At 53.7% G+C, this 24,017-nt stretch overlaps 8 protein-coding genes across 8 annotated transcripts; 4 read left to right on the forward strand and 4 right to left on the reverse strand.

The window, feature by feature from the left end:
* Window positions 1–1,638: 1,638 nt before the first annotated feature.
* PG994_010606 (NF-X1 type zinc finger) lies at window positions 1,639–2,720 on the forward strand (the record flags this gene model as incomplete). Its single annotated transcript, XM_066862015.1, has 2 exons — window positions 1,639–1,738; window positions 1,834–2,720. 2 exons carry the CDS (start codon window positions 1,639–1,641, stop codon window positions 2,718–2,720), a joined length of 987 nt encoding a protein of 328 aa, XP_066711125.1.
* A 1,975-nt stretch (window positions 2,721–4,695) lies between these two features.
* Window positions 4,696–8,280, forward strand: PG994_010607 (copper radical oxidase; the record flags this gene model as incomplete). Its single annotated transcript, XM_066862016.1, has 6 exons — window positions 4,696–4,918; window positions 4,972–5,158; window positions 5,192–5,392; window positions 5,437–6,268; window positions 6,384–7,435; window positions 7,488–8,280. 6 exons carry the CDS (start codon window positions 4,696–4,698, stop codon window positions 8,278–8,280), a joined length of 3,288 nt encoding a protein of 1,095 aa, XP_066711126.1.
* Window positions 8,281–9,820: 1,540 nt separating this feature from the next.
* Window positions 9,821–10,856, forward strand: PG994_010608 (uncharacterized protein; the record flags this gene model as incomplete). Its single annotated transcript, XM_066862017.1, has 3 exons — window positions 9,821–10,062; window positions 10,213–10,506; window positions 10,559–10,856. 3 exons carry the CDS (start codon window positions 9,821–9,823, stop codon window positions 10,854–10,856), a joined length of 834 nt encoding a protein of 277 aa, XP_066711127.1.
* Window positions 10,857–11,681: 825 nt separating this feature from the next.
* PG994_010609 (uncharacterized protein) lies at window positions 11,682–12,710 on the reverse strand (the record flags this gene model as incomplete). Its single annotated transcript, XM_066862018.1, has 1 exon — window positions 11,682–12,710. The coding sequence occupies one exon, from the start codon at window positions 12,708–12,710 to the stop codon at window positions 11,682–11,684; it is 1,029 nt and encodes a 342-aa protein (XP_066711128.1).
* A 564-nt stretch (window positions 12,711–13,274) lies between these two features.
* Window positions 13,275–15,352, reverse strand: PG994_010610 (RNA polymerase I specific transcription initiation factor RRN3; the record flags this gene model as incomplete). Its single annotated transcript, XM_066862019.1, has 3 exons — window positions 13,275–13,900; window positions 13,947–14,082; window positions 14,174–15,352. The coding sequence occupies 3 exons, from the start codon at window positions 15,350–15,352 to the stop codon at window positions 13,275–13,277; spliced, it is 1,941 nt and encodes a 646-aa protein (XP_066711129.1).
* Window positions 15,353–16,312: 960 nt separating this feature from the next.
* PG994_010611 (uncharacterized protein) lies at window positions 16,313–17,710 on the reverse strand (the record flags this gene model as incomplete). Its single annotated transcript, XM_066862020.1, has 5 exons — window positions 17,603–17,710; window positions 17,286–17,495; window positions 16,818–16,994; window positions 16,629–16,756; window positions 16,313–16,510 (listed from the first exon to the last, which is right to left on the reverse strand). The coding sequence occupies exons 2-5, from the start codon at window positions 17,446–17,448 to the stop codon at window positions 16,313–16,315; spliced, it is 666 nt and encodes a 221-aa protein (XP_066711130.1). The 5' UTR covers window positions 17,449–17,495; window positions 17,603–17,710.
* Window positions 17,711–22,566: 4,856 nt separating this feature from the next.
* PG994_010612 (prefoldin subunit 2) lies at window positions 22,567–23,322 on the reverse strand (the record flags this gene model as incomplete). Its single annotated transcript, XM_066862021.1, has 4 exons — window positions 22,567–22,575; window positions 22,685–22,877; window positions 23,131–23,221; window positions 23,286–23,322. The coding sequence occupies 4 exons, from the start codon at window positions 23,320–23,322 to the stop codon at window positions 22,567–22,569; spliced, it is 330 nt and encodes a 109-aa protein (XP_066711131.1).
* A 345-nt stretch (window positions 23,323–23,667) lies between these two features.
* PG994_010613 (uncharacterized protein) lies at window positions 23,668–23,981 on the forward strand (the record flags this gene model as incomplete). The annotated part of the gene is made up of 2 exons (XM_066862022.1): window positions 23,668–23,701; window positions 23,773–23,981. The coding sequence occupies 2 exons, from the start codon at window positions 23,668–23,670 to the stop codon at window positions 23,979–23,981; spliced, it is 243 nt and encodes an 80-aa protein (XP_066711132.1).
* Between the last annotated feature and the right edge of the window lie 36 nt (window positions 23,982–24,017).

The following is a 24,017-nucleotide window of genomic DNA, read 5'->3' on the forward strand; positions in this document are numbered from 1 at the left end:
GGAGAAACATCGAGTGGATGGCGCTGCCCGGGGTGTAATTCGTCCTTAACGGAGGAGCCAACTTCTTACCATTGCTGGTGTGGAAAGGAAGCCAACCCTCATTCTATCCCAGGACTTCCACCTCACTCCTGCAACCAGACATGTGCTAAACCGCGGCCAACCTGTCCGCACCCATGTGGCTTGGTGTGCCATGCCGGCCCCTCTCCCCGTGCGGGATGATGGGCCCATCCATGTCATGTTTCTGTGGGAAAAACGTATCGACCAAGCGTTGCACTGAGACCAGCTATGCCAATGGCTGTAGTTGTGATGAGATTTGCGGAGATATACTTCCGTGCGGAGAGCATGAATGCTCGCAGCCGTGTCATTCGGGTCTATGTGGCAGCTGCGAGATACCTATTCCTTCATCTTGCTATTGTGGAAAGGAGCACAAGGATATCGCTTGTGAGCAGCGAGGGGAAAAGGTTGCTTCCTATGATCATGGGCAGCTCGTCGACGATGCACGCGCTGCGGATGCACTCACGGACAGTTGGTACGAAGGCACATTCAGTTGCGAAGCAGTCTGCGGACGACCTTTCAATTGCGGCAACCATGAATGCCAGCAGCCATGTCATTCTCAGGATGAGGAGCCCGCCCATTGTCCGTTCGCGCCCGACGCTGTAACGCATTGCCCCTGTGGAAAGACACAGCTGGCAGATATCCTTGATCATCCCCGGCAAAGCTGCAAGGAGCTTATACCTACTTGCGGGGAGACTTGCGACAAACCTTTGGATTGTGGGCACCGATGCCTCTCGGGATGTCACGGCTCGTCTTGTCCGCCATGTTCGCAGGTCATGGACATCATATGCAGGTGCCGCAGAACGACTACTCCCACTGTGTGTCACCAAGGCAATCTACATGTTCCCGAGTGCATGCGAGTCTGCCGCGCGCAGCTTAGTTGTGGGAGACACAATCACGATCTGCACTGCTGTCCAGGCGAGAAGAGGGCTGTGGAACGAGTAGCTGCTCGACGTAAGCGGAAGAACGTTGGGACTTCCAACGATGAAGTTGAAGCCGAGCATGTAAGTGTACCCCTGCGATCATTTATCCCTGCCGTATGACTGCCGAAGAAAAGAGTAGATGCTAAATTCTTGCCTCTGTAGATTTGTGTTCGGGTATGTGGGCGCAGCTTGAAATGTGGCAAGCATACGTGCAACCAGATGTGTCACCCTGGCCCCTGCCCTACTTGCCCCGAAGCTATGTTCGAAGAAATCAGCTGCAATTGCGGCCGCACTGTTTTACACCCACCTCAACCTTGCGGCACCCAGCCGCCAGAGTGTCGGTACGAGTGCGCTCGCTCTAGCCCCCCATGCGGGCATCCCCGTGTGTCACATACCTGCCATACGGATGACAAGCCCTGTCCTCCCTGCCCCTTTCTGGTTGAGAAGAGGTGCATCTGTGGCAAACAGACCCTGAAGAATCAGCCCTGCTGGTTTGAAGAGCCGCGGTGTGGGCTACCATGTGGTAACAAGTTGAAGTGCGGTACGCATCTATGTACTAAGCCATGTCATCGCCCGGGCGAGTGTGAGGATGCAAATATCCGGGGATCACACTGTCAACAACCTTGCCTCAAAGTCAAGAAGTCGTGCGATCACGCCGATAATGATCCCTGCCATGTCCCCTATCCTTGCAAAGAAGATAAGCCATGCCAAGCCAAGACATTCGTTACTTGCGAATGCCAGCACAGGAAGCAAGAAGTCAGGTGCTTAGCAAGTAAGGCGAATCCGTTCCCGGATCGTCCTCCCCTCAAGTGCGATGATGAGTGCCTCCGACTACAGAGGAATGCCAAATTGGCAGCCGCTCTGAACATCGATCCTGAAACTCACAAGGATAACCATGTTCCCTATTCGGACAAGACTCTGGAGCTTTTCAAGCAGGGCGTTCGCTGGGCTCAAACTCAAGAGCGCGAGTTCCGTGTCTTCGCAAGCGACCCTCAAGAGAAGCGCCTTCGCTTTAAGCCAATGAAGTCTCAGCAGCGGGCGTTTCTTCACGCCCTGGCAGAGGATTATGGCTTGGATAGCGAGTCTCAGGATCCGGAGCCCCATCGACATGTCTCCATCTTCAAGACTCCTAGGTTCGTCTCGGCGCCGGCCAAGACCTTGGCCCAGTGTGTACAGACCAAAACATCCAGCCTTACAGAGGATGCAACAGTAGCCGGTCCAGTCACGAACCCATTGATGAACGTACCGTACAACGCCTTGCTTTTGACGGCCCCTCGATTTGGGCTGACTGTCGAAGACGTGGAAACCGTCTTGGCAAAAGATCTAGCTACGCAGCCAACGGTCACATACACGACGGGTTTCCTCCCCACTGACGAAATCGTAATCAAGGGCTCGGGATCATGGGCTGCCCAAGCTTTAGAGGCATCTGTTACAGCTTTAAAACCATTGATTTCCCAGACAATCGCACGCTCAGATGTCGCAAAAGCAGTGTTCCTGTGTCACGCCGATACATCTCTGAACGTGCTGCGCAGAGAAGTCGACCCGGTCAAGAATGCTGACGGTTGGAGTTCTGTGGTCGGTCGATCTACAGCGAAACAAGCCAGATCTACCACTGCCAGTGCAAGCGAGGACAAGCCTGCAGCTGGACGTAAGCTTTTGATGCTTAAGAAGGAGCCCAAAAAGGTGGAGGTTGAGCCGGTAGAAGATGACTGGGAAGCGGCAGCGGAAAGGATTGCCGACTAGGCGGAAGACTAGCACTGATCTTAAGTGAGAAAAATAAAATAAAAATATTAATTTGGAAGCTTCATCTCCAAATAAGTCTGTTACGCCCCTATAATTTCATGAGAACATTAACAATGGTGCATGTTCAGCTGCGTGACATGCACACCCAAGTATGCCCTGCTGGCAGGCTATCTCTAACCTCATCCCTGGGCACGATGGTCATGGCCCTTCCTAGAGAGAACGGCAATCTATACCTTCGCCAGAAGTTGGCCTATTCTCCAAGAACGAACCCCTGGTGGCGTTAAGGTTTGGAGGTTTAAGACCTTAGGCGACAAGGGCCTTATGAAGTGTATTGGTTCAGGTGCGCCTCCCCCCGGCGCATTGTCCTGGGCTGAAAAGGAGTCGGTTTGGGTTGGATGCCGGAGTAGCGCGCGACCTTCCCATGCCTACTTTGTTGCTCAAAGCCTTTCTCCTAATGATTGGCAATATGCGCGCTTGGCGCTAGTCGGCGTATCTAGACTTCAGGTATTGCGAAGCCCATGAAGCCCGTCATTTCAGCAGTGGTTTTGTCCATTGCCACTCATCTCCCCTAAACGCCTAGGTCCCTTAAGCTGATGACGGGCACCTTAAGGACTTGGATAAGGAGCTAGGCTGAAGCTTCGCAGAATGAGCCCCTAAAAACCATATCCTTTGCTTCTGCTGTTTCAATGGGTGGTAGTGGGTAGCTTGGTAGGTAGGTAGGGTCAAGGGTATAGTGTACATATGCCTACTCTCTTGCAGTTACGACCCTTGAGAAACTCACCATTATGCACCTTTCACCAGAGATGGGGCCGGCATCCTGAACAACTCTATCTCCATATGCCATTCTACCTGTGCTAACTGTACCTATCCGCGCCGTACTAAATGCCACAGCAATACTATGGCCTTGGCCCTGCGACCAAGTACCCGGGGCTTGCTGGAGCCTCTTTTCGACTGGACAGGAAGGCATACCACTCTGTGGCTTTCCTCATCGGCTAATAGTTCAATAAAAAATCTACCCAACTCATTCCTACTGACCAGATGGTATTGGGCTGAGCACTACGTGATACCGGTTGGTCCAACTGAGCCGACCACAGCCGGAATACCCGTGGACTATGCAAGTGGTCAGATTATCAAGTCTGACAAGGGTTGCCACTCTGACATTAGACCCTTGCCCCACGAAGAAAGATGGAAAGCCTTGCAAGGCCAAAGTCAATGCAGATGCTCTAGACTCAACTAATGTCGAAGGCCCTGGCGAGCCCATATTGTGGCTGAATGAGGAATTGCAAAACACGAGACGGGATTTGGATCCCAGGGTGCCATTGGTGAGGCTACGAAATAAGAGAAAGCAATAAAGCTAGATGAGGCCGTTTGAGCCAGGTTAAACAGTGAGGCTACGAAATAAGAGAAAGCAATAAAGCTAGATGAGGCCGTTTGAGCCAGGTTAAACAGCGAGTGCCGAGTAAGCCGTTTCAACGGCAAGCAAGAGGCGATTGGGGAATAACGCAGTGCCTACCGTTTGTCCACGAGATACTCGGGTCGGCTCAACGGCAGCATGCGTGTCACTTGGTAGGTGAGTATGACTGACGGGCCCCCGATACCAGGCTCTGGCACGACTAGACATTCATCAAGGGTCTTACTGTTCAGACCTGTTAAGACCTGGATGGGGGCCACGACCTCAAAACAACAGCCCTGGCCGAAGCCACTGCACGCCTAGTGTCATTCTATCATGGCCAAGCTCGTTTAGGCCCCCTTAGCCTGTGCTCAGCACTCACCTTCAGCGGTTCGCATCTAGAACAATGGCGGCACGGCACGGAAGGACGCCACGTCCATAAATAGGGGTATGCCCACCACATGGCTCTTTCATGCTGTCCATCCTGCTCACACTCATTGGGTTTACCCCGTACAGAAACTCGTTTTTACACTCGTTTTTACACTCGTTTTTGAACAGATCACATCACTTTATTCAACTTCAGCCATGGGGTCCAGAGGGCGAACGGTACTCGCCTCCCTGGCCTTTCCAGTCTCGGTTCCCCAGGTGTATGCAGCTTGGAACTACACCTCGTGTTATACTGAGACCTTCCGTACACTGAGTTCGGACGGTTACGTCGACAATGGGGGCATGACGGTTGAGAAGTGTCTTGCCTACTGCGACAAGAACCAGTACCCTTTTGCTGGTGTAGAGTACTACCACGAGTGCTGTAAGTAAAACGACCCCCCTCCCGGCCATCACGGTCCCTAAATCAGCAGACAGATTGTGGAGAAACCATCGCGACGGGGGCCAAGATGACATCGGACAGCTCGTGCAACACGCCCTGCGACGGCAACAAAACCGAATCATGCGGAGGTGCTGGCTACTTGTCATTGTACACCAACCCAATGAACATGGGACCCGGGCCCAACACTGGCGTCCCCGGCTGGAACTCCATCGGATGTTACTCGTAAGGTCCCTCCATCTCATACCCATAGCCAAGTCGCAAATCTAACTTTCTGGTTTTCACTGTATACTGTAGCGAAGGAACCAATGGTCGAACACTGCCGTTCCAAGCCAACACCGGTAACAACAACTCGGCCTTGACTTGCACGGCTGCTTGTGGAGCTGCTGGCTACACTCTTGCCGGTACCGAATACTCTGGCCAATGCTGTAAGTCCTTCCTGTTGGTTTCCGTACAAGGGTGCTTCCTCGGATACTAACCGTCTCGGTAGTTTGTGGGAACAGTTTCGTGAACGGAGGTGCCCCGGCTACTTCGGGCTGTTCAATGCTCTGTTCCGGTAACCAGACAGAAATCTGCGGTGGACCGAATCGTCTCAACGTCTACAGCTTTGGCAATACGCAATCATCGACTACTGCTGCTCCCACTACTACTACTGCTGCTCCTAGCGCTCCCAGCGCTCCCAGCACCACCGCAAAGACTAGCACTGCCGCCCCAACCCCGACCGGACCAAGCCAGCCCCCGAAAGTGGGCAATTATGTCTGGTATGGCTGCCAGCTGGAGGTGGGCGGCCGTACATTGCAACTTGCTGCCTACGCCGACGACAAGATGACGATAGAGTCCTGCTATACCTACTGCAGTGCCCAAGGGGCCACCTACTTTGGAACCGAGTACGGCCGCGAATGCTACTGCGGTAACTCTTTCCAGACTGGTCCGCATCCTGCCCCGGCTAGCGACTGCTCCCAACTCTGCGCTGGAAACCAGTATGAGTACTGCGGTAACGGCAACCGCCTGTCAGTATACGTCAAGAATGACTCAGCGCCAATCCCCAGCAGCAGCTCATCATCCACGACTGGAAACGCGCCAACGTCCACGACTGGAACGTCCACGGCCACATCCGCGCCAGCCGCTACTGATCTACCCGCCGGCTGGACTGCCCAGGGCTGCTGGCAGGACGGTCCGAACGGACGTATTATCCCAGCTTACCAGGCCCCTGACAGTGGTTCGCTGACACCGCAGAACTGTGCTTTCCTCTGTCAGAACATGGGATATACGATTTCAGGCACGGAGTTCTCGCAGCAGTGTTTCTGCGACAACGCCGTCTACAATGGAGGGCACGTCTCCAGCGACCCCTCGAAGTGCAGCAACACATGCTCTGGCGACAGCTCGCAGACCTGTGGTGGACCAGGCTATCTATCAATTATAGCCCAGGGGGCAACCTCAGGTTTATCAGTCTCCCGTCGTCCAGACATCGGGACTCAACAACACCTGGACCTACCTCGGGTGCTACAACGACAACGTCAACAACAAGAGAACCCTTCCGTGGGCCATGCATTTTCCAGGCACCAATACGGCAAGCCAATGTTTGCGGAAGTGTTCGTCATACGGATACCCTATCGCAGGCCTGGAGTACGGCGACGAGTGCTATTGCGGCGATCCCGAGAACCTTGCTGCACCCGGCGTCGCCGTGCAGCCCGACTCCCAGTGCAACGTCGTCTGCGCGGGCAACGCCTCGGCCATCTGCGGTGGCGGCGCCCGACTCTCTACCTACCAATGGTCCGGGGCGAAGCCGCTCTACGTATTTGGTAACCCCACAGGCAAAGACGCGGGATTGTACTCCAACCTTGTTGGCGGTGTCGTCACGCCGCTGTTGACCATGCAGTCCGTTACTGGAAAAGTCACCTTCCTGGAGAAATGGGGCACCGGCGCTCCCAACAGCACAGGCGCGTACGAACTTGATCTGAGCCAGGTGGGCAACTTCTCGGCGGCCTGGCGAACGATGCACCTGAAGACGGATGTCTTCTGCAACGCCGGTATTACACTGCCAGACAAGGCCGGCAGGCAGCTCACTATCGGCGGTTGGTCTCTTGAGTCCACCTTTGGCGTTCGATTGTACTGGCCCGATGGATCTGCCGGAGTCAAGGGTGTCAATGACTGGCAGGAGAACGTGGATGTCCTGCATCTCCAGGTTGGGCGCTGGTACCCGAGCGCCATGATCATGGCCAACGGCTCAGTACTAGTCGTCGGTGGCGAGAAGGGCTCCAATGCCGCGCCTGAACCGACTCTGGAGATCCTTCCTCCGACCGGCACAGCTCCTCTGTACATGGAATGGCTGGAGCAAACCGACCCGAACAACCTGTACCCGTTCCTGTGTGTTCTTCCGAGCGGCGGCATCTTTACCGCTTACTGGAACCAGGCGCGAATCCTGGACGAGAACACCTTCGCAACGATCAAAACCATGCCCCTGATGCCTACCTCGGTGGACGACGATTCGGGAGGTCGTACGTACCCTCTCGAAGGAACCGCCGTGCTTTCTCCCACAATATGCCCCTTACAGCGATCCCCTCGGTGTAGTCATTTGCGGTGGCGCGAGCGGTGGCCGGGACGGTCTGGACAACTGCGCGACCATCTACCCGGACGCCCCCAACCCGCAGTGGACGCTGGAGCGCATGCCCTCGAAGCGCGTCATGAGCTGCATGGCGCCGCTGCCGGACGGGACCTACCTGATCGCCAACGGCGCCAAGGAGGGCGTGGCCGGCTTCGGCCTCGCCACCGACCCCAACTACCAGGCCGTCCTCTACGACCCCTCCAAGCCCGTCGGCCAGCGCATGAGCAACATGGCGAGCACGATCGTCGCGCGCCTCTACCACAGCGAGGCCATCACGCTGCTGGACGGCCGGGTCCTCATCACGGGCTCCGACCCGCAGGACGGCGTGCATCCGGAGGAAGTGCGCGTCGAGGTCTTCACGCCGCCCTACCTCCTCAACGGCAAGCCGCGGCCGACCTTCAACATCACCAACAAGGACTGGGCCTACGGCGCCACCGTCAGCTTCACCATCGGCGGCCCCGCGCAGAACGGCGCCCTGAAAGTCTCGCTCCTGGGCGCCGTCTCGAGCACGCACGGCAACTCCATGGGCGCCCGCACCCTCTTCCCGGCCATGAGCTGCAGCGGCACCAGCTGCACGGTCACGGCGCCGCCCAGCGCGCACATCTGCCCGCCGGGCTGGTACCAGCTCTTCGTCCTCGACGGCGGCATCCCGGCCGTCGGCACGTATGTGCGCATCGGCGGAGACCCCGGGATGGTGGGCAACTGGCCCAATGTGAATGGCTTCAGCATCCCTGGTGTTTAAGGGGGATGGGATCCATGGGGCCCGAGTTCTGGGCTTCCGGCCAATCTCATATCGTATAGGGAAAAGGGCATAGCCGCTAATCATGGCACAGCGGCAAGGGCGTTTAAAGGTCGCAAGATGGTGGGAGGGCTAGAGCATCAAGGTCTGCCCCCCTAGCTACTTGCTTGGGGTCCATAAGGCGAGGAGGTTAATAGGCCGTATTTCGGCCCTCCTCGGATAGTCGATTTCTTAAGGCTTTGGCGCAAAGTTTAGATAGAAAAGTGCTGGGCTATAATTTATAATAGCTAGTATAAGGGCGTTATATGATTCAGACTGGATATAGATTCAGACAAGAGTTTAATCGACATTTTCCATAAATACTTCGTCTTATCAGCCCCGTTGGTGTGGACAATCTGGGACATGGGGACGTTTCTCATCGTGACCGCCTTCGCAAAGTGCAGTTGCCTTCCACGAAAAGCAAAGGCAACGTAGCAAGCAGAATCATAGGTAGAAGTTGGCTCGGGAATGGCGGGAAGTGCCGGCAGACGCCCCCAATGTGCGACATTTCCTTGGAGATGTCAGTTCATCCCCCTTTTGGGTCCAGTTGGGGGTCCAAATAACTGCAGATTGGGGGCGGCACTTCAAAAGAGACTCGCCTTTGCCAACTTCTGACCACTCAACATCCACAGCCCCCGTCAGCTACCCTTATTAGGCGATTTTTCTTCAGCAGGGCTGAGGCGCAATCAGCTCTACAGGATAGATTGCCCACCCGTCCCTGCATGTCATCCCTCGCATTAACATGATACCGCGTAGACGCGCAACACTCACTGCCCAGGTCGCCTAGAGCTGACCACTGGGCAGTGTCCCGGTTGGTCAGGTGGTCCAGCGTTTCGTCCACACTTACTGTACCCTCATTCGTGGTGGTGGCGGCGATGACTAGGATTGACGCGATAGTTGCAGGTTACCCGACTACGTTTTCTCCATGATTGGCCGCCCTGAAAGCAGGTAGGTAGGTCTTCCTCAGTCTGACCACCTGTTGCCGCATCTAGACCCTCTCCAGACGACATGGCATCCTGATCTTGCACTTGCTGCAATCAGGAACAGAATGTGATTTCGTCCTTAGTAGGGGACAGTCGGTGTTTTGGCTGGGCGCAGGCGAGATAGATAGGGGGGGCCGTCACCTGAAATGGGCAGGTTTTAGCCCTGCGAGCGACTGTCCAAACCGATCCGCTTAGAGACAACGAGGGCATCTCACTGGTCGAGCTATGTCCGAGTCTTGCTGAGCTTCGGACACGGCTTTTTGCATCACTTGCATCTGTCTGTCCTTGGCTTTCACTCTGGGGGGTTGATATTGTTTGTCTCGTTTCGTCTAATCCCTGGTCTCACAACAGCTGGCCGACACAAGATAAAGAAGAGGAGTATTACTGCCAATATTCTTGACGATACACCTATGCCGGCTTCGTTCCCTTTTCCGACAATAATATAATATATATCGATATACCTGCAGTAGCGTATGCGACGATCACCACATATTACTGGCCCCCCAATGCCCTCCCAAACGATGAACCAGGCCGTGAGCGTCCTCTTCATCGTCGTCTTCGTGTCAATCCTCCTGAGTTGTGTCCTCTTCACTCTGTTGCTGCGTCGGTGGGGGAACTTCACCATCCCGCTGGCCCTCACTTGCGTCTTCGAGATCATCGGCCACGGCATTCGCGCCAGTAGTGTGACGGGGCAATGGAACGCGTACCTGTTTGTCGTGGTCACGACCCTCCTCACCATTGCCCCGTCGTTCGTCTCTATTGCGTACGTACTTGCTCTTTTTTTGTTGTGTCCAGCCGATTCGACCTACAAGTTGGAGCGGGAGAAGAGATGAGAGAAAGAGAGTTGGGGGGAAAAGAGGGGACCAAAGAAGGCCTCACTTCTACTGAAGACTATATCTAATGAATGTCTTAGTATGTACATGACGATTAAGCGGACTCTCCAGATAATAGGCAAAGAGCACTCCCTCATCAACCCCGGGTGGTACGTCTACCTGATCTGGCCCGACCTGGCCGGGCTCGCCATCCAGATCGTGGGCCTCATTCTGGCGCTGTCCGGCATCTCCAACACAACGGGCCGCCTGGGCCCCGGCGCCAACAGCGGCGGTATCGTCGTCGCGGCCGGCATCGGCCTGCACGCCGCGACCCTGGCCGTCTTCATGACGCTCTTCGCCGTCGTGCTGTGCCTGGCCTTCGCGACGTACCGCCAGTTCGGCAGCACGACGACCGACGCGGAGCTCGGGGTGGTCGGGGAGCGGGAGGGCCCTGACGTGCCGCTTCAAGGGCTACCTCCTCATCATCGTCCTGGTCGTCGTGTGTCTCCTGGTCCGGGACCTGTACCGGGCCATCGGCCTGGCGCAGGGCTTCGCGACCGCCAGCGTCGGCGACGCCATGTTCGCGCTCTTGGACGGGTTTCTCGTGGCCGAGGCCGTGCTCGGGCTCGCCGTCTTTCACCCTGCGTGGGTCCTCGTGGACGGTCACAAGCCCGAATTGGAACAGCAAGGAAAGGGAGCTATAGGGCTTGGGTTTCACTCAAGTAATTCAAGTAATTTCATATAATTCATAGCTAGGCCAAGTTTTATTGATAATGAGCTATGGGAACTCCCATCGACACACCGTAGCTAGTTTATATCACTCTTCAGGATAGCTATGGGTTAAAGCAGCCCCTGACTGGTCCTCTCAAGCTTCGACTGGAAACAACAGAATCGTGGCGCCTCACTTGTCTGAATCAGTGTAGCTGCAGACAAAAGCTACGGTAGGAGGGCCGAGAGTGGATCAGCAGGGCCCGAGGGCTCTTGGGAATGCCCAACTCCCCCTATACCACCACAGCGACCACCATCCAAGTCTGTCTGCCTGAGAAGGGTGCTAGCGCAGGGCGAAGCAAGGCAGATGTTTTGTGAAGGCAGAAGGAACAGAAAATACTCTACAAACCCCTGCAATAGACAGGTCGCGAGCATCCAGCATATGGGAAGAGAAAAGGGTCAGGTATGCCAAGTGTTGACCAAATATAGGGCGCAAGAGGTAGATTAACTCGCAGGAGGACACGAGAACTGGGGACTTGGCGCGAGCCAGTATTTTGCCAGGCATCCGTGGGCATTGGCGCTTCCAAGGTAGTGGGTTAATCGGGTCAATGGCATACACGAACTCCATCATGTCCGTATAATCCTTCATTCGGCGTTTGTGTCTGCTGGTAAATCCTACAACGCAAAGCGCGCAACTGCCCGCATATGCCCGCAGAATGATACTCTGCTGCTGAGGTCAAGGATGTAGACATTTCTCAGCTGCACCAAACCCTTAACCACAAATCCGTGGCCCCCTCTTAAATCGTTGCTGCTGGGCTTTTTCTACCTCAACCGGTTATCCCCCAAGACCCTGCGTAAGACATTATCGAACGCGGCTCGCTCGATGACGGCCCCAAAGCGCAGACACTTGACCAAGCCCCTGAGCTCGGCGACGAGCCGGCCGAGGACCCTCCCTTCGTCGTCCAGCACCGCCTCCTGCCCGTACTCGTGGACTATCTCGAACCAAACCTGCACGGGCGCGAGCTTGGGGTGCACGACAGGGGAGTTCGTACGCTAAGATGAAGTTGATCGCCCTGTCTGTCTCCTCCTCTGAGCCTTGACCCAGCTCTGCAACTTGGTCGTCTGTTACCCCAAGCGTTGGACCCGGAGTCCGAACCTCCTCGGCAAAATAAGGGTATCCCTCCTGGTCTGCCTTCGTCCTCCTAGTGACTTGGAACGCAGGTGAGCCTAGGTTCTCGTTGACGTCCAAGTAGGCCAGGTAATCCGGTTCGAAGCTGAAGGAGGAAGAAGCAGCCCAGACAGCAGCAGCATCCGCATCTCCACCATAGCCTCGAGGTGGTGGCGGCGGTAAAGAATTGCTGATGCCACCATCGCCAGACTCAGCCACCGTCATTGGACAGTCGATTTCGGCCACCACAGACCGGTCCCGCAAGGCCAGTACCCAGCGGCTCCCACTGCTCTTCCCCCGGCGGTGGCCTAGCCATAACAATGGAGGAGGCCAGCCGCCGCTGCATGCCCTGGTTGTCGCCCGCGACGCCCGGCAGTCCCCCTTGCACCGTTTGATGTCGCCGCGCAGCCTCACGATGTCCGCCTCCAACTCCTTGGCGTAATTCGCCTTGCGCTGGCGGTGCTGGATCTGCGCCCGGCGGTCCTGGGCGCGGCGGGCCCCGGCCTTGCTGCCCGCACCCTCGTCGTGCTGCTGCTGGTGCTGCTGCTGGCTAAGGGGGTCAGAATCGGGACCAGCTGGTCCCGGATTAGCCGAGACAAACGTAATATGGCGGCGCGGTCCGGGTTGTGGCTTCAGCCTCTTCCAGAATCTAGTGAACGATGGCCGAAGGCCTCCTTCGTTATCGTCCATGCCACCGTGTCCACCCTGAGACTGGGTAGCCATCCCCAACCTCGGGAGCACGCAACGCCTTCGGTAGGATAATGTGGAGGATGTGATAGATTAGACAGAGCGGATGCCGATATGCTTTTTATCTAGCGCTGACGATGGAGATGTATACACTGGTTTGTATTCGAAAGCCTCGCTGCGGGGCTATACTATAGCTCAGTTCCTTTGGTTCGGTCAGCTTAAGACAGACTGACATGGGCTACCAGAAGGTACTAATTCTGGTAAAGGATTTCAAACCATATTCCTGACATGAGATATACTGTTTCCTGCCCTCGGAGCTCTCCAAACATATGATGGAAAACGTGCGTCACAGTTGTTTAATAGCACGAGGAGCTGAGAGATTGCGCTGGATTGCTACTCTGTGGAAAATATCTTCGTAGGACTCATGCTGACAAAGCCGGATATCTCCCTCCTAACGCCTGTGTTCATCTTGCCTTCCAGATGTAACCTCAAATCAGACCTTATTTTTAGAACTCCCCTTAATGCAGCCTTAACGCCAGTGCCAATCATACACAATGCAAATACCAGTCGGAAAAGTGGCGCCTTGGGGAATGCAGGCACTTAGTCATCCCGCTCATCCTCATCATCCGTCGCTGTATCTTCGTCGATGTCTTCCTCAACTACCTCTTCCTCGTCACTATCCTCCTCATCAGGGTTCAAGCCGGGGATGTTCCTCCAAGGCAAGTAGTCTCCTTCAACCCAATGCTTGCTCGTCGGTAGTTGGTATGGATCAAAGGGGAAGTACGAATCGAGCTGCTGCCAGCTCTCATCGTTAAGATCAAGCCCCGACTCTCGCAGTGCACCACCGTTCGCGTAAGCAGTAGAAACGAACTGCGATAGCCGCAGGCGCTTGTTGGCTTCAATCAGCGGATAGACATACATGAAACGTAAGCGGTGAGCCAGGGGTGCGAATTGCTCGACGATGGCGGGCGAGCAGACCTTGAGTGGATTGAGCTTCGAGTAGATGTTGCGTCGAAGAACCTCTTTCACATCTGGTATCCACGTAATGTCCTGGTCTAGATACGACGATAGCTCATCCTCATCAACATCTTCAGGGACCTCTTGGATGAGATCTTTCCAGCGGAAGCAAAATATATACATCAATGCCTGCATCAGCGAGTAGAATGGCGCGTAACGTCTGACATCAGGTCCCCTGCAGTTGACTTCATAGGTTGAGCGCATCTTGTCTGAGGTGATGGCCCAGTACCTCAAACACCAAGCGTACATGTTTACCGGGCACCATGGCACCACGAGCTACAAAGCTAGCGAGGTAGGCCGAAGCCGCCTGGCGCAAGACGAGTGGCCGGTTGGACTCAAAGGCAGTGTTGATCAATGTACCGCAGAATAAGTCCAACAACGTTTCAGACTGCTGTGCAAAGTGAAACACCAGGAATTGGGTGTGACGGGATTTGTAGGCAGGGAGTATAATGTGGGAGAATTCGTTGAGAAGCGTCTCGAACGTTGATCAGGGCCTCGGTCGAGTCTGGATCTTCGAAGTACGGCGTGTATAGCTTGAACAGCCTGTCCAGAGTCACGTCGAGCTTCTCGATGCTTTCCTTGACGGACTTGATTTGGTTGAATTCGTCCTCCTCATCGTCACTGTCCACCGACTCGGCATCACTCTCGTCATCGTCGTCGGCGGGTAATTCTCCACTGGCCTGCGCTGAACGAAGGGCCATCAGAACCATAGCAGTTAGGCGATCATCGAGGTCGTCCATATCCATTTGCATCTTCACATCGATATGTACCAGACGGTTGGTGATGAGATCAGTAATATCCGTCTGGAGTTGCGAGGCATACTTGCGCAAGCGTAAAAGATTGTCGACGTAAGCCAAGTGAACGCGACTCGACTCATCGTGATAGGGAAACTTGCTGACAATGACCTGTCCCAAGACGACATTTGCGGCGGGGAAGACGCGAAGGAGGTAGCGCACTGCCTGATGGAGTCGGTCTTGCATACGTTCCCGGGTAACGGCCGGGAAGTCAGGTACAGCCCAGTCGGCAGGTCGCGAGTTGCTAAACTTGTCTACCAGCATTTCGAGGACAAGGTTCAGATAAGAGCCTTGTGCGCTCACCAGAGCTCCAAGGAACTGGGTGTAGACGGTGGCGAATTGGTCGTCACGACCCAACCACTGGCATCGAAGCACACTCTTCACGAGCCCGGAGGCCGACCTGCCGAGACGTGGCACAAAGCCTGTCAATGCAACCATATAGCCCTTGAGTTCCTGGCGTCGCCTCTCGGGTAGTGTTTTGTCGAGCTCCTCGTCGTCGTTATCGTCCACATCAAAGAGCCGCTGTCGGCCGGCAACGGTCTCTTTCAAGACGTCATAGTCTTCGTCGTCTCCGTGAGCATGGCCCTCCAGGGCTTTCCAGATCTCCTTCTTGATCTCTTCGACGGTTCTGGCGCCGACTTCGTGGATTTCAAGATTCATATCGAACTCGACCCTTTGGCGTTTGCGTGGGCTTTGGGGAGAATCTGTACTGCTACCTTCGCTAGGAAGGTTATCATCTTCGAGTCCCTTCCTTTTTCCCAACAAGGACGAAGTCGATTTGAGAATAGGCTTGAGCGGTGTAGCAGTCTTTGCAGCAGAGCGAGCCAGCTGGGTGGCGGTCGTGGTCGTGGCGACGGCAGACTGCATTTGGGCGAGGCAGCAAGACGGCGGCGGAGTCCTGTCTGGTGTCGTCTCGTCTGGGCTCGAACCTCTCCTCTAGGAAATGCTGGGTTCAGGAAGGTGGGATCGAGGTTCCGGGCGCATTACATAATTCAGCACACGGCTATAGAAATAACAGGAAGATTGCTTGGATGGTTACAACTTCGGAGTCTTGATGGGCACGCGACTCGAAACGGAGAATTGAATATTAAAAAGTGTTTGCCCAGATTTTTGTTAAATTGTTAAGAGGTGGACCCAAGCACCAAGGAATCGAACATGACGGGAATGGTGGGGGAGGGGACCCTGCCCCCGCACAGACCCTCGACCTGCCTCTTTTTTATTTATTCAACCTTACAGTATGAGGTAAGCCAGGTGTGAATAGTAGGTAGGTTACAGCATAATTCACACATGAGCATCAACGCAAGGGGTGTATAAATGAGATGATCAGGGAAGCTATAGACTTTGCAATGGCAGAATTGTGGTGGATTCAAAGAGACTGTCCATTCTTCAACCTCGAGGCTGGAGCTACTGCTGAACCCACGACCTTGTACCATGTCCCAACCAAGACCTTTCCACTGGTAAAACATTCGTCAAGGGGAAATGTCCCGGGGAATCTACGAAACACAAATAGATAAATAAAAAAACAGAAAAGGAAACCTTTGCTTTTCCAGCATGACCGCCACTTCGTCCACTTTAAAAAAAAGACCCTTCCATTCATCTTCATGTACAAGTACCGAACCCCTGTAGTCAACTCCGAGTCAAGGCGTGTATGTTTGTTTCCTTCGGACCCGAATATCCCATCTTTCTTCTCCCAACCCTTTACTTATACACACGTAGAAGGCAAACCCCATCGTCTGTCATGGCCGCCGTGAACAGCAAGTTCTGCCAGCCAACCAGGCATTGATGGGCTAGATACCGGAGCAGGAATCGGACGCTGGGCGCAAGGACTTAATAGGTCTCGCCGGCCGCGCCGTTATGTCCGCCTTGGCCACCGTATAGGTAGTTCTCGCCCCCTTCAGCCAGACCACCAGACTCGCCACCCTGGAAGCCAGACGCACCCGCCGCGGCTGCTCCACCAGGGGCACTCGCTCCATATCCCTGGCTGTTTGGTCTGGCTTGCTGGTTGTCACCACGATTCGACTGGGACTGCTAAGTATTGGTCAGTGATGAGGCAACAGGCGTGTGGGGAAGAAGAAGAAAAAAGAAACAGGTCGAGGTTCCTAGCATTGCATATATGCCGCTGTGTAATAGGGGGCGGTCCTACCTCTCGATATTTCGATAGGTATATCTTCAGGGCCTCGGCATAGTTCTCAAAGCCAAGAGACGTCATCGCAAATAGAATGTCTTCGCCATTGACCGTTTTCCTCTTCTCCTGGTGGCATTTTTCAGAAGCTACCGCGAGAGTCAATACAACGCTCAAAAGTCTACACGCACGGGGCCAGCATCGACCTACCTTCGCTGGTGATGAAGCTAATAAATTCGCTCACACACTCCTGCATGCACTCTTTGGCCTCCTTGGCAATCTTCGCATTCTCGGGCAATGCCATCTTCATGATACGGGCGACTGGCGCGAAATTCCGAATGTTAGCATCGTATATATCGAATTTGTCCAACCGGGAAGCGCCTTGCGCTTCAGGCGACTTAGACGACGAATCGTGAGACATGAGCGATCTGTTTGGAGGAGCGCGCGTCTGGTTTTAGCCGCAGGACCAATTGTGTGAGAAGCTAACGAAGCGATTCCACTCAAACCTCGCGGCAGCTCGCAACTCGCAGCTCATCCACAGCGGCAGCTCTCCCTGGTCCGGAAACCTCAAACTTGATTCGATTTCAGTGGATTCGAGACCTCACCATAGACGGGATGGATTGACGCACACCGCGCACCGCACAAATCGGATTAAAAGCAAGCAGACTCTTCACTCACCATTGGCTATAGGCAACCACCTGTCCTGCTCCTTGACTTCGAACTCATAGCCGAGAGCGCTGGCGTGTGGGTCTTGAGGATCGTTCATTTGTGCTTCATCACCGTCGGGTGACTGTACACCAGGCTCAACGTCCTTTGGAGGGGATTGGGGGGAATCCGACATATTTGGCTACCTGCAGCGGGTGGTAGCTTCTTGTAATTTTTCTTGGTCTGCCAACTCGCACAGTCGGTTACTAGGTCCCAACTAGGTTGAGAGATGATGTGTCCCTGCCTCTGACACGTTGCAGCTTGGGGCAATGGAGTAAGGTAGGGCTTACAAACTGCGCGCGGCTTAGCTGCAGCAAATTTTTTTCTGGTTCTGCGTCAAGGGCACGATGCCGGCTGCGGATCCCCCAGTCTACTACGATTACTGCGCTGAGACGTAGCTCGGGAACGACGTGACCTCACACTTCCCAACCTGGCGCGGCAGCCCTGTCGCAAAGCTCACGCTATGACGGTATGCCTTGGGATATGCAAAGTCGGTCTGCACCCTTTTCCTGGGCCTGTCTAGGGGTCTTGGTCAGTCAAGCCGTGGTTGCAGGAGTGGGATGGTGGAGGCAGGAGAACGTGGACAGATGCAGCGAGGCGGGGTGTGTGTGTATGTATGTGAGAAGGCCGAGGGTTGCGTTACTGCGGGTCCTGATGTTCCTTTTGGAATCGAAGCTCAGTGGCTCTATCGCGCAGGCGTTCCGCAGAAACGATCGCCTGCCTGCAGGTTGTGGTAGAAACTTACAGGGAGCCGTGTAGAGTGTACTTGGACGAGGTTAGAGAAACGGCAGGGCCAAGAGGAGGGCACTATGGAAGGCGCCTCCTAGTTCACGGAAGCGACGTTGGCTATGGTGTATCTTAGTAGTACTGCAACGGTATTGATCTACCGACTCGGTGGTATTTGGGTGCACGCGTGAGGTTACACCGGTTTCGCTGGATATTGGATTCCAACGGTTGCGCGAAGACGCAGGCGGTACTCGGAGCACGGCTGGGGTACGGTACGTTTGTCGGACACAAAGTGCAGCTCCTCCTGGAATCGCAAGCTGTGGCGAAGCGGAAGGCAGCCTGCGGGAAGTGCGGTCGCGTCAGAGTACGGAGGCTTTGAGGCGACAAACAAGCTGGGCTTACTCGGTTGGGTATGGGCCGTTGTGGACTTGTTGGAGGGTCTGCGTTGTCCGCTGGATAGGTAGACGTACGGTACAATTGAAGGTATCGATCAATGCGCGTCGTCTAGGGTAATTCTGACTGGACGGATGCAAGGGCCTGAGCAGAAATGGATGCGTCTTGATTAGATCAACTTTCGTGGATATGCCAGGTCGCAAGCAGCAAATGAGCTCCAGGACGAGATGGGAAAACGTGGGATGCAAACAAACTACTGTCTTAACTTGAACTGGGCTTGCGGGATGAGAAGGTGGATGGGGATTGGGTTTGAGGTGAGCGAAGTAGTAGTAGGCTCGTCTTAGGTAAGGTTAAAGATTCCATCAAATGGAAGTATGTACTCTCAACGTTGCTTGGAGTTACTACTAATAACCTGGGACGTCGATGGATACATGCATACATACCTGGACGAACACCCTTTCAATATGTTTCCTTCGCGTTATGCTGAGTAGTAGCAGGTAGACAAGCCGGTAGGGTGTGCTCGTGCTCGTGCTCGTGCTTGTGCTTGCTGGTTTGCTGCGTAGCGTGGGGTAGTTGCAGGACAAAGAGGACCGGCTACCTAGGCAGATGGGCTCTTGTTGGTCTGATGGCAGTTTTGGGATCTGGGAAACTAGAACAAGATCAGTGCCAGTGACGACGGGTGGGAATGATTGCGGCGTTCTGATTGACGACTTTTTTCGCGGTCAGAGCCGTAGCGCGGTTCGCTCCTCGTACCAAATAAGTCCCGCACCGTCAGGGTGGATACGACGAGACTCGGTGTGATGGACGGGAGCCAAACGGGATAAAGAATCAAGTAGCCCAGCTAGGCTAAACCAGAGCAGTTACTACATATATGGGACGAACTTGAGTTGAGATCTATCCTAGTAGTAGCACAGCACGAGAGGGGGGAAAAGAGAGAATGCGCTAATGGGTATTTGGCGCTGGACCAGCCGTCCAATTGCATTGCATACACCACAAGACACCAAATACTCCCAAGATAAATAGCCTGACACCTTCCTAGGAAGTAAGTACTGTGCCCGAGATGAATTGAGCCTAGCTTTTGTATACCTATACTTAAGTACGCATGTATTCAAGCCATGCATTTGACGCTACGCTATTGTCATGGTGCTTATTTTGTAACTTGAGATGATCTATGAGCTGCTAGTCTCTGCTGGAGGAGTCTCAAGAGGAGGAGCAATGAACTCTTTGTTTGGTGTACGATTGACCAGCATGGACTGGCGGCGGCGGCGCTTATTACAGATCCTCTTAAACCAAGTAAATCTTGGCATCACATACCTTGAATCTATAAAATGGACGGGTGTGCTTGCGCGAGCCGCGCTGATGAGGCCTATTATTTTCCCACCGCAGTCATCATCACACCCGTCTCGTCACATCCATGCCATGTTTCAAGGTTCCCCTCATGCATCTTCGACTGAACTCCATATATTCAATGGGTAAAGCCGAGAGATACCCACTCCGACAGGTACTTACAGTCAAAAGTCCGGTTGAAGTCTTGGTGCATGGAGATCTTGCCTCGACAATATCAACAATCATCTAATATCATTTCCACGTCAGAGCACACCACGCTTCTATGGGGTTTGTTGAATTGTTGTAGAAACGTGTGACTGGCTATCAGAAACGCACTCAAGTCCGCTCTTGCTCTTGCTCTTGCCCTTTTGTCACGTATCCTTATCCTGGTGTAAGTGCATACTCCTTACGAGCACACGATGTGTGACCATATGTTCGACGTGCCTTAGTTCCGCATTTCCCAGAAGCTGTCTATATCCCAGAACATTCCACGGCGAAGAAGAAGAAGAAGAATCTACTATATTTACCGTGGACTGTATCAACCCTAGTCATGAACACCACGAGACTCCCGTGGGTGAGGCGGTGAAGGCATTACCTGACTAGGGTATTGGCTTGGTAAATATACACCCACAGGTGGTGTTACTCTTGATCACCACATGATAAGAGAGAGAGAGAGAGAGAAACTTCGTCCATGTGTTTTCTTTGCGGGCCCGAGTATGGCTTTCTCTCGATCGAGGAGTTGCTACTTGACCGGGAGAAGAAGGGATCCAACCGGTACAACCTGTGAATGGATGGATTGATCCATTGCTGATTCGACCATTCAGGCTAGAACGGAAGACTCATGCAGCAGCCTCTAACAACGCAGCTTGGTATTCCAATTTGGAAAGCTGTCTGGGATCGCAACGACTGGACAGAAAGATTCGTATAAGGCTGGGCTCGCCTGGGGCAACGATACGCGAAGATTGGATGTGGGGTCGGCCAATAGGATATTCTCATCGAAATTCTTTTTTCTGATTGGCGTAGTCAGTACCAATTTCTTCGAATCGGTCACTTTGGGACCTGGCGGCTACGGCTACGGCCCATGTAGGCAGCCGATCACAACTTTTGTGAGACCCTGTGACCCTGTTTGTTCAGCCAGGCTGAGATCGATGGCGATAGCTGCCACTTCCTCGTCACAGGATATGTACTCAATGTTAAGTTTAGGAACCAGATCGCCTGATGGGTGGGTGTGAAATCTGCGGACTGTACCCAGCAACCAGCACTGGGCAATTGTTCTTATCAGGCCCTTGATCTAGTAGGTATGCAGGAATCCCTGGATACGCTGGACATGCAGATACTCTGCCTCCATGCGACCCAACTGCGTCCGACAGACCCGACCCCCTCTTTCGCTGTGTGATGCCCAATCGTTGATGGTGGTGTCGTTCAAACAACCACCTAAAACTCCCATTCGTTACTTTGCCAGGACAGCACGTCCATATACCCCGTTGCAGCCTCTCGAAGTGGAACTTGTGCTTGCATTCTGGAAGACATATTGTAGCCAATTCATTCTCATCCCGAATTATCGGGTCGGCAAGCACAAACAGCACCTCGATCGAGTATGGTAAAGCTACCGAAAGCCATGGTGCGGCAAGCCCGATGTTTGGGCACAGTTGCATACGAACCGTCCCCATCACATAGTACACTGCACATTGCTTGCCGGCTGCGGTATGGGGTTTTTAGTTTATAAGGGTGCCCAGCTGGTCATTGCACTGGCGAGGCAGGCATGTACGTACACTGATAGGTATGTACTTCTTACTCAAATCTGCATTACCCGGGGAAGGGTTTACTGCCATCAAGCCCGATATGATGATATCAGGACCCAGCATTATTATAGTCTGGTAAAAACACACAATTCCAGGGCACCACACCCCCTGCAGGTTTTACCCGTACAAGTGGCAGTTTCCTTTCTCGGTGAAGTGATTCCTGGTTATATAAGTAGAGGTGTGTATCAATGTGGCTTTCGGGAGTCAGTGTTCTGTTCCGACTCTGTACCACACACGGCAATACCCATCGCACATGGGTACACGTAGCATTTTGTCATGTGTCTGTGGTATAGCGTGATTGCACAAAGCCGAATTCCCCGCCTCATGGCATGTTTTGCCGAAGCAAGTACTGATCAGTCGTGTCGGACAACATGGGCAGCATTAAAAGGCCTGGGAAGAGAAGGAGAAAAAGGAATAACAAATGCTTTCTAGAAGGATTTGCGTAGGAGTGCTTGATTAGCTGCCCTGTGTAGACAGTCCATTTGTGACCACTTGGAAAAGCCACATCTTGTACGGCGGCGTCTAGCCCAATGATCGATTTAACAGTCCCTTTGTGGTCAATAGCCTTGGGCAAGCATGTCGTTGGGCATTGGGGCGCCCTTGACGCCGAATGTGGCTTGGCACAACTGCATAACACTACTTGGACAACGCATCACCACCACCACAACTTTTGCATCGCCATACATTGCTGACCTGAAACTGTAGTTGGTATTGCCATCATCGCCCTGCTCAAGGCCGGCGTAACGTGCTAGATCTCGATTGTGATTACGAGATCCGTAGGCCATCCATTTCATGCATATGAATTAGACAAACATGCCTAGCTTGAATACGGCCTATGAAGCCGGGAGTTGTAATAGCCATACAGACCATAAAATAGCCGCTTACGGCATCCGAAGGAAGTCTAGGCAGCGACATGCGTTGACGCCTTGAATTGCGTGTCATCGGCAGAAGGACCTCAAGACTGCACAACCTGAACATTGTTTTTTCTTCTGTCATTAGGAGTGACGTTAGCCCAACTGTAATCAGATCATGACAGGCCAGATCAGACCATAGAAAACCATCCTCGTAAAGAACGAATATCTTGACCCCCTGCGTTGGGCAAAAGGGGGACAAAGGGTGACGTACCTTCCACTTCTCCAAGTCGTCCTGTTTCACTTTGTACTGCTTGACCAGTTCATCCAGAACCTGCTTCAGACCCTCTGCGTTTGTGTTGAGTGCAGGTATGACATCTTGCACGGTTCGTTCGACCAGGACGCCGTTGATCATACGGAAACACTTGCGGTCTTTTGGCAGAGGGCCGAGCGTCTCAAGTACTAATCTGTCTATGCGTTAATATTAGCAGTCCAAGGATAAGTCGTGAGACATCTGGTATAGATGAAATTCGTCCTCAAGCAATATGAGGCAGCTCCCTGGCAATAGGGGAAAGTCGATGAGCGACGAGCTCTCTCTCTCTCTCTCTCTCTCTCTCTCTCTCTCTCGTGCCTCTCCCTTATACCCTCACTGGTCACCGACGCCAAGGGAGGACTCTTGACGGAACTGACAGCACATGGAAAGGAAAAGACAGTACGCACTTGTGCTCCTCTGCTTCCTGCTCAACATCGCCGATTTTCTGTGCGAGTTGCTGCAGAGCGTTCTTGTAATTCGAGTACTGCGTTTGAAGCTCTGAGATATGTGTGAGTGGGCTAACTTGGTTCCGAAATCAGGAAATTGGTAATGGCACACTTACGCTGCTGCTGCTTCGGCGACGGACCTTTGGACGCCATTCTGTCTTGAATTTAAAGTAGTGTCTGCTTCACTTCAAGTGTCGTGAAGAGAAATGTAGTCGTCGACTTGTCCAATCTTTCCATGTGGGCTGGGTTCCAGCGGACCTTGGGCTACCTTAGGTAATCCGATTGATGTGCGTCCATTCAAAAGCCAATTCAATATGATGGTGGAGTGGCCGGGCCCGGAGTGGAGTGGAATGATGAGCGTGGCCTGCCTGTGGTCTGAGCTTCCCTCAAGTCGAAAAGTCCCGTCCTGGATGGAGAAGTTGCTAAGGTCACTTTCCGAGCCGATCTCTCTCAACCGACCGACAGTATTTGTGTTGGATACGCCGGAAGCTACTCGCCATGCATCCTCATTTGCACACCAAGGACAATTCTGGTAAGCGATCAATTGCTCTTTCAATGTTCCATCTTGGCGTCTTCCTAATACGAGCTCCTGTCGGCCTATAGCCTGCGAGGAAATCATGAACGCCCTCGAGGAATGCCATGCGCGTGGCTTCTTGTGGAAGTCATTGGGCATGTGCAGCGACACGAAGCATCAGGTCAACATGTGCCTGCGAGCCCAGCGACTCAAAAGAACCGCAACGAATCGCGAGGTTGCCAAAGCCAAGCGCGAGAAGATCAAGGAGGCGTGGAAAGACATTGACGAGAACTCGTAGACACATGCGACCTGTACGATTTGACCGAGAAAAAGT

The sequence above is a fragment of the Apiospora phragmitis genome (assembly GCF_038363925.1).
Source record: "Apiospora phragmitis strain CBS 135458 chromosome Unknown utg000010l:1.0-9815664.0:1.0-9183399.0, whole genome shotgun sequence".
NCBI classification, from domain to species: Eukaryota; Fungi; Ascomycota; class Sordariomycetes; order Amphisphaeriales; family Apiosporaceae; genus Apiospora; species Apiospora phragmitis.